The sequence below is a fragment of the Lactuca serriola genome, chromosome 2 (genome assembly GCF_051521515.1).
Source record: "Lactuca serriola cultivar US96UC23 chromosome 2, Lser_US96UC23_V15, whole genome shotgun sequence".
NCBI classification, from domain to species: Eukaryota; Viridiplantae; Streptophyta; class Magnoliopsida; order Asterales; family Asteraceae; genus Lactuca; species Lactuca serriola.
The window spans coordinates 221,156,424-221,166,004 of record NC_136409.1 but is presented as its reverse complement, the minus strand read 5'-3'; the positions used below and the strand labels follow the sequence as shown (position 1 = coordinate 221,166,004).

Sequence of the window (9,581 nt, the reverse complement as noted above, 5' to 3'; positions counted from 1 at the left end):
CTAATAAAAGAATTACTTTTCTTTATTTTTATAACTTATGGAATTAATTAAGGTTACACTTTATTTATTGATTTATTAATGAAGTGACTCTTGAACCTCCATAACTTAAGGACAAGACTCTTCATCTTTTGTAACCATCCAAGACTTTTCATTTCATAACTTATGAATTAAAGGTTCATAAAAATGAAGACTCTTCATTTTCATGTAACTTATGTGTTTTAAGTGTGTGTTAAATAAAAGTGACCTTTGGATATCCATAACTTGAGGACAAATTATGGACTCCATTAAAACACATAAATGATCAAGAATTAATTCTAAACAATTCAGCAAATAATTCCTATCATCTTCTAAATTCATAAGAACATGAACATGATCATCAAAATTTCAAGAATTATATGAACACATAAAATCATGGAATTTTGATTGTAACTTTGAAATTGGTCCACCATCATCATTACCACATCAAAAATAGGTTTTATGAGTCCAAAACAGTTTAAGGTAATGATTCTAGACTAATTCCAGCACCAAAACTCGAAGATATGCTGTCTGGGGGTCCAACTCGTCGAGTGCATGAACCAACTCGCCGAGTTGGATGAGTTTTGCCTTGGACTCGTCGAGTCCCTTCATGGACTCGGAGAGTCAGCTGTGCAGACAGCATAAAATCTTCGATTTTCAGCAATTTGCATCAAGTATTAAACAAGCAAGCCTAGGCTTTGATACCACTGTTGGGTTTTGAGCAATCTAACACTTCATAAGTGTGCATGCAACCCTAATAAACCTTGGATCTATGTTTGTCTAAATACATGCAAAATAATAATTTTTCCAAGGTTCATAACCTATCTAACATGGCATGGGGTACTTTTAAACATAAAAGAATTAGATGAGATTACATACCTTTTGATGATAAGTTCAATTCCTAAGGAGTTTGAGGGCCAAGCACCAATAGTGTGAATGCCTCAAATGGAATCACAAATCACCACAAACACTTGGAAAACTTTGAGAGAGTGTATACACACATAAAAATCGGCCACACACACAAAAACCACACTAGTTCACTAGTTGCCATTTCATGCTCCATAAGCATGCTTATATAGTGTACATGATTATGGTGAAACCCTAATAACCCATGTCTTTTCCTTTCCAAGGATCCATGGGTTAAAAGCTCCATGGATCATCCATGGACTTCCATATAAGCCTAGCCCATTAACAAATGAGTGTTAGCCCACACCATATAAAACCAATAGCCCATAATCTAATTAGTCTTCCTTTTAATCTCTAAATTAATTCATAATTAATTTAAGACTAAGACTAATTAAATAACATGACTTCATATTAATATATTATAACTTATAATATATTAATAAACATATGTGTATAACTCTCATAAAATTATCCATAAATAGTTCGGGTGAGATGCAACCCAAATGGACCATGTCGGGTCGGGTCAAGTATATACCAAATAAGTTATGGACTTAGACACCTTATCCAACAAAAGCTTGATAAGGTGTCATCCTAATGCTTGAGTGGAAACTATTATTATAGGAAAATTCTACCAGAGGTAAATGTTCATCCCAGTTACCTTGGAATTCCAGGGTACTTGCTTGTAGCATATCCTCCAACGTTTGAACTGTTCGTTCACTCTGACCATCGGTCTGCGGATGGTAGGCTATACTTAGACCCAATTTCGAACCCAATTCCTCTTGTAGACTTTTCTAAAACCTTGACGTGAAACGACTATCACAGTCTGACATAATTGTCAGGGGAACACCGTGAGCTTTCACTATCTCTTTCACGTAAACCTTTGCAAGTTTTTCCATAGACCACTTCTCGTTAGCGGATATGAAATGTGCACTTTTTGTGAACCGATCAACGACCTCCCAAATCATGTCGTGACCGTTCTTTGTTCTGGGAAGTTTAGTTACAAAATCCATAGTGATGTCTTTCCATTTACCCATAGGTACAGGTAAAGGATCTAAATTCCCATACAGTTTCTGATGTTGTGCTTTAACCCTCGCACATGTCACATACTCGGCCACATACTTAGCAACATCAAGCTTCATCGTCGGCCACCATTACTAGGGTTTCAGATCCCTATACATTTGTGTGCTGCCGGGATGAATCGAGTACATGGTCTTGTGAGATTCCTCCATCAGAAGATTTCTCATTCCTCCTGTCTTAGGTACCCAAATCCTATATTGGAATACCTTCAACCCTTGGTTGTTTGTACCGAACACTAATGTTTTGCCCAAATGTTCTTCCTTTCGGTCATTTTTCTCTGAAGCTTCCTCTTGAGCTTTCTTTATACTTTCCACAACTGTCGAGACAACTTCAATTCTCAACACTCTTGGCCTTTTCTTTTCAAGGTTTACCTTCTGACTGAGAGCATCAGTAACACCATTTGCTTTACCAGGGTGGTAAAGTATCTCACAGTCGTCGTCCTTGAGTAACTTTAGCCAACGTCGTTGCCTCATGTTCAATTCCTTCTGATTAAAGAGATATTGAAGACTCTTATGATTAGTGAAAAGTTTGCACTTTATTCCATAAAGATAATGTCTCCATGTCTTTAGGGCGAATACTATCGCTGCCAACTCCAAATCATGAGTGGGGTAGTTCTTTTCATTCTCTTTCAATTGTCGAGATGCATATGCTATCATCTTTTCTCTTTGAGTTAGAACACGTCCCAACCTGACTCCCGATGCATCGCTATACACTGCGAAGTCTTCAACTCCATCGGGTAGAGAAAGAATCGGCGCTTCACAAAATTTCTTCTTTAGCTTCTCGAATGCTTCCTTATGCTTCTCACTCCAAACATAAGTAGTTCCCTTGTGGGTCAAAGCTGTCAATGGAGCAGCTATCAAAGAAAAGTCGTGGATAAATCTTCGATAATATCCAACTAATCCTAGAAAGCTTCGGATCTCCGTACGACTCTTTGGTTGTTACCACTTTGTTATATCTTCAATCTTAGATGGGTCAACCATAATCCCTTCTTGGTTAACCACATGACCCAAAAATTGGACTTCTTGAATCCAAAAATCACATTTGGAGAACTTCGCATACAACTTCTCCTTCTTTAATACTTCTAAAACTTCTCGCAAGTGTCTTCCATGCTTCTCCTGGCTTTTCGAGTAAATCATAATGTCATCTATGAACACTATCATGGATTTATCTAGGAATGGTTTACAAACCCTGTTCATTAAATCCATGAAGGTTGCTAGAGCATTGGTTAGTCCAAATGACATAACCAAAAACGCGTAGTGTCCATATCTTGTTATGAACGCATTCATCTCAATATCCTGATCTTTTACCTTTAGCTGATGATATCCTGACCTAAGATCAATCTTCGAGAAATAGCTCGAACCCTGCAACTGATCAAACAAGTCATCAATTCTTGGCAAAGGGAACTTGTTCTTTATTGTTGCCTTGTTCAGCTCCCTGTAATCTATACACATTCTCATGCTCCCATCTTTCTTCTTCATGAATAACATCGGAGCACCCCAGGGTGATGAATTAGGTCTAATAAAATCGTTGTCCAACAACTCCTGAAGTTGCGTCATAAGCTCTTTCATCTCTGTCGGTGCTAATCGATATGGGACTTTTGCTATTGGTGTTGTTCCTGGTAACAATTCTATTCTAAACCCTACTTGTCTATCAGGGGGCAATCCAGGAAGATTCTCAGGAAAAACTTCCGGACAGTCACACACCATTGGTATACTTTGCATATCTTTTTTCTCCTTTTAAGCATCGATCACGAATGTCAAGTATGAAGTGCATCCTTTAGATAAACATTTTATGGCTTTCGTTAGGGAAATGATTCCAGAATTTACTCTACGCTTATCTCCGTATACCATAAACGACTCCTTTCCAGGCGGGTTTACCCTTACTATCTTTTTCTTGCACAGTATTTCGGCATCATTGGCGCTAAGCCAATCCATCCCCATAACGATGTCGAAACCATTTAAATCGATAGGTAACAACTTTTCTTGGAATTCGTTTCCATTCAGGTCGATGACGATATTCCTAATATAATCGCTAACAGGTATGAATTTGCCACTAGTAACTCTACAATTAGGACATCATCTAGCTTTTCTATAGGAAATGCTAGTCTTTTACCAAATTTATGTGATATAAATGAGTAATTCGCTCCGGAATCAAACAATAAATTGGCAGGCAATCCATTTACTAGAAAAGTACCTAAAGCAACATCCGTTGCGTCCTTTACAGCTTCCAATTTTCATTTGGAAAGCTCTGGCTTTTCGCTTTGGTGGGAGATTGGGCTTCATTGCCTCTATCTTCTTTGGGCAATCCTTTAAAATGTGCCCTTCTTCATGGCATCCATAGCACACCCTTTTGTTGGTTGTGCACTTGCTGGCGTAGTGCCCTGGCTTTCCACACTTATCAACATCAACCATGGCTACCATTCTTCTCTCCCCCGCAGCCTCTCCGCCTCCGCCACCGTCTACCCCTCCGATCAAACCCCAAACTCATTCAACTTCGTTTCCGGTCCCTTGATCAACAACTTTAGGATCTGAGGTTCTTGCTTTACATTACCCGTAGTTAATTATTGTGACAGAGAAGCTGATATGATCGCCATAATTGATTGGAGTCGATGCTAGGGATGATGTTTACTCGATGTTGCCGAATAGAATACGATCTTCATTAAGGAGACGAGTGAAAGGGATTGGGTTTACAACAAAACTTCATTAAGCAAACGAGAGAGAGAGAGAGAGAGAGAGAGAGAGAGAGAGAGAGAGTGAGAGAGTGAGAGTGAGAGAGTAAGAGATTTTTTCTTTTTATTTAAAATAATAGAAAACCTTCATAAATGGCCCTGAGTATTGAAATGAAGAAAATGCTCTCACTTAACGGTAGAAAGTTGACGGAGTTAGACGAAAAGACTAAACATTAAAAGTTTTGAAATCACAGGGACCATTCATGAGATTTTTTTAAACTAGGGACCAAACTTCAAATTTTATGAAACCACCAGGGACCATTTTTGAAGTTTTGTATATATATATATATATATATATATATATATATATATATATATATATATATATATATATATATATATATAAAATGAAAGGTAATTTAGTTATTTTATAAGGATTTCACTGATTAAATAAATGGTTGTTAGTTTTAGAGACCAAAGTCAACAACAAAACTATGTTTAAATAATGGTTGTTAGTTTTAAAGACCAAAATCAACAACAAAACTATGTCAAACAGACTATTTTTGTAAGTTAGAAACATTTTAGACTTCGCTTAAAAAAATATATAAACTATATAGTACAATTTTTACAAATTCTCTTTAATAAATTAATAAAAGAAATCTATAATTTCCATACCATTTTAAAAACAGTGAACAATTATAACAAAAGTTATAACTATTTATTTAACATTAGGGATATATACAGTAAAGTCCCAATATTTTCATCGATTTGACAAGAAAGTCCTAAACTTTATTTTTTTGACAGTAAAGTCCAAATCACCGGCAGTTTTTGACACTTTTACCTTTTTTTCCCGGTTAGCCGGTAATTAAGACTTTTTTGTTAAAAAAAAAAATAAAGTTTAAGACTTTCTTGTCAAATCGTCAATTAGGACTTTACTGTCAAAAAAATAAAGTTTAGGACTTTTTTGTCAAACCGTTGAAAATATTAGGACTTTAGTGTATATATAATTTTTTTGGTTAGAAATTTAATGGTATGATACTCTTTAAGCATAAGAGTTATTGAAACCTTCTCTAATCAGCTAGATCCTATTGAAATCCTTTACGTTTGCTTTTTGTTAAATCGTTTTTTTAATCTCAACGAACCGACATTGAAAAAAATTGAGATAATCAAGAAAGAAAGAAAGAACCAGGGTTATGTTGGCTTTTTGTAGTCTCAAAAATGGAGAAATTAGAAACCTAAAAAAACGAAATTGCCCTAACTTTATACAAACACAAACAACACATGCCTACTCAAAAGGGTGTGAATGTGGAGAAGGGAAAGAAGGGCAATTTCGTTTTTTTCGGTTTCTTATTTCTCCATTTTTGAGACTGCATAAAGTCAACACAACCCTGGTTCTTTCTTTATTTCTTGATTATCTCAATTTTTTTCAATGTCGGTTTGTTGAGATTAAAAAAACGATTTAACAAGAAGCAAACGTAAAGGATTTCAATAGGATCTAGCTGATTAGAGAATGTTTCAATGACTCTTATGCTTAAAGAGTATCATACCATTAAATTTCTAACAAAAAAAATTATATATTCACTAAAGTCCCAATATTTTGAACGATTTGACAAAAAAGTCCTAAAGTTTATTTTTTTGACAGTAAAGTCCTAATTGACGATTTGACAAGAAAGTCATAAACTTTATTTTGTTGACAAAAAAGTCCTAATTACCGGCTAACCGGGGAAAAGGGGTAAAAGTGTCAAAAACTGCCGGTAATTTAGACTTTACTGTCAAAAAAATAAAGTTTAGGACTTTTTTATCAAATCGATGAAAATATTGAGACTTTGCTGTATATATCCCTTTAACATTATCAACGTTGTTTAAAATTAATAAACATAATAATTGATGATCGATTTGATGATAGGAAGTTTTTTTATTAGGATTGTTTATTCTTTTATAAAAAAGAAAATCATAAAAGCAAAAATGAGAACCAAAAGTGTCCACTTATTCATTTAAAACCAACATGGAATCCACTGAAAAAATATGCTATTAACAGAATCTGCCATGAAACTTTTGTATTAATTAGGTCATGCAATAAAGGAGTTTAAAACCAATTACTTTATAAATAAAATACATTTTATTAACTAAATATTTAATTTTTAGCCCTGATATCTTTGGACATACATATTCAATAATTATCTAGCTTTTATTCTTGCATGGTAAAGATAAAATGTGCTGAAGAGTGACACAATTTAGTATGAGATCATTCACGTAAAATAATCGTCTAATGAGAGATCCTCGTTATAACATAAATTTATCATTTTATTTTATTTTAAATTCGAATTATACAAATTAATATACTCATCAAACATTGTAGACCTAGTAAATAATCGTCTCCCAAATAAGGAAGCATCACCAAACGCTTTCAAATATTGGACACGTGTGAGATTCATATGAATTGTTATGTAGTAATTTTGCATTTGCTGGTTTGAAGTTCATTTGCATCTCGTGTGTATTTCCCCTTTTCTCTTTCTCTCATTATTGGTTGGTTTAAAGTTCTTCTCTAGTTTCCTATTCAAGGAAAAAGTTCTCCTTTTCATGAGAAACCGTTAAATTTGTGTTTTTTTCTATTTTTTTTTCTTTTTTCATGCTAACTTAATTATGATTTGACATTGTCAAACCGATACTAATGTTTTTCTTTTCAAGATTGATGCTAAAATCACAAATTCACACCATCATTGTAAAGTTTAACTCATCCCATTATTTGCACCACTTTATATATAGGTTCGTGTTCCTTATGTGGGTTGTCTCTTCTGAGAACCAAGTTTACTACGAGTGGCAGTATTCTACACCACACCATCTACATGTTCATGTTTCATATGTTAGAAGTCATCTAGAACTATATTCGTTTTACCATGCGGTAGAAATATATAGTTATCCACATCTACCTCCTCTTATCCAGTTCAATTGATATTGTAGGAGTTAGTTCCAAAACTCTTATAAAAAATTCAACTTTAATATCTTTCTTTGTCATTCATAATATGGAATATTTATCTTATCTAGAAAAGAATAAGAGTTTCACAAAAGCCTACCCTAAAAACTCTATTTTTAAAATTCTATACCTTTATTTGCATAGCTAATAAACAAATTATACATAATAGTATAAATATAAGTTTAGTTTTCTTTGTGGATTTACAAAAGGAAATTTGGGAATATGTCCTAAAGTGTGTACTATATCCAAGAAAGATATTTAAGAAAATATCTCTTTTTCTACTCTCTTTTTTTCAAAAACATCATTTATTTATATTATGACTAATTTTCCTATATAATCATCAAAGATGTTTTTTTTCCTGTTTATTTATTTTTTATTACTTAAAAAATCTAAGAAATAAAAGATGGGTACTCTTTAGATGATGACGAAGGTAGAAACATGTGAGTGACTTTCGAGATCACATGTGTGCTTTCCTAAACCGCGACATTTACGCTACTACCGTTATTTACACCTACACTCCCTTTATTTTAAGCAACTTGTCATTTCTCTTTCCCTTTTCACTTTTTCTACATTATTTAAACCAACCCTTCCCTCCCCACCACTTACTACTTACTTCCCCCTCTCTCTCCGCCTCTCGACTCCCAATCCATGCCGCTCCGCCGTACCACCAACACCCATAACCTCCGACCACTAAATCAAAATGGCTACTCAAGACTCTCAGTCATTCCACTGGCGTTACGACGAGCTCGACGATAAGAACTTCCAAATTAGAGGCCGGACACTCTTCTTCATCATCGTACTCTTCTCCGTCATCTTCTTGATAACACTTCTCTTCCTCTACGCCCGCTGGATCTGCCGGTCGTCCTCCTCTTCAGCCGCCGTCTCTGATACCACCACCTTGTCCCCCCACGTCCGGCCCTGTTCACGGCCTCAAGGCCTGGATTCCGCCCTGATCGATAGTCTACCGATCACTCTGCACCATCGGCCTTCCACATCGTCGGTGTCTTCCGGTGAGTCGGAGTGTTGTATTTGTATCGGAGAATTTGAAGAAGGGGAGAAAGTGAAGGTGTTGCCGAATTGCTGCCATACTTATCACTGCGAGTGTGTAGACAAATGGCTCACCACTCATTCCAGCTGTCCCATTTGCAGAGCTTCACTCGTAGTCGACTCACCCGTTTGACTCGGTTTTTTTTCTCTTTTTGCTAGGAATGTATGCAATTGCAAACCAAATATACAACTCTTAATGGATAAAGTATAAATTAATATAATATCCATATTCATAGTTTAATTATATTCGCTTCAATCGTATCATTTCATTTGGTACTTTGTCGCTTAAAAAAGGAAAAGAACTCGTTAATAGTTAGTGGTTAAATTGTTAACAATAATATCGAAATCGCATTGTAAAAAACTATGTGACTTTTGCTCATAAACTAACATTTTTAATATTAGTAAAGAAAGAAATGGATACTTCCATGAATAGTAGTATATAAAAGAAAGAATTTGTTTTTAAAAAACTTTAAAGACCATATATTAAAATATATGTAAATGATTAGATTAGACACAAAGTCCACGAAACCACGGTCTGTAAATCATGATTTTGATAATACTTTAATAATTGATGATGAAATAAAATTTGGTTTTTTGTGTATGGTTTTTATGGGACATAAAGGCCAAAAATGTTACAATTATGATGTACACTTGATAGAAGGAGATGACCATACATTCAATGTCGATTAGTATATGAACCATTTAAATTTGGGAGTAAAAGACCCCACGCTCATTGTGGGGATGTCTCCATCTTAAGTTAGGCAGTTTCTTTACGTGAAAAAAATATTCCTTCGACAATGTAAAATAAGATTTTTTTTTTTAGAATGAAACAAACGATTATTTTATTGATACTGACAGTCAAGTGGTTTGTTGAAAATACAATTAATTTCGAAG

At 34.7% G+C, this 9,581-nt stretch overlaps 1 protein-coding gene across 1 annotated transcript; it reads left to right on the top strand.

The window, feature by feature from the left end:
* Positions 1 to 8,227: 8,227 nt before the first annotated feature.
* LOC145088626 (RING/U-box superfamily protein) lies at positions 8,228 to 8,928 on the top strand. The gene has a single exon (XM_079026999.1). The coding sequence runs from the start codon at positions 8,341 to 8,343 to the stop codon at positions 8,818 to 8,820; it is 480 nt and encodes a 159-aa protein (XP_078883125.1). The 5' UTR covers positions 8,228 to 8,340; the 3' UTR covers positions 8,821 to 8,928.
* The last annotated feature ends 653 nt before the right edge of the window (positions 8,929 to 9,581 follow it).

Excerpts from the sequence above, each read along its gene's own strand:
- LOC145088626 (XM_079026999.1), top strand. The coding sequence starts at position 8,341 with ATGGCTACTCAAGACTCTCAGTCATTCCACTGGCGTTACGACGAGCTC.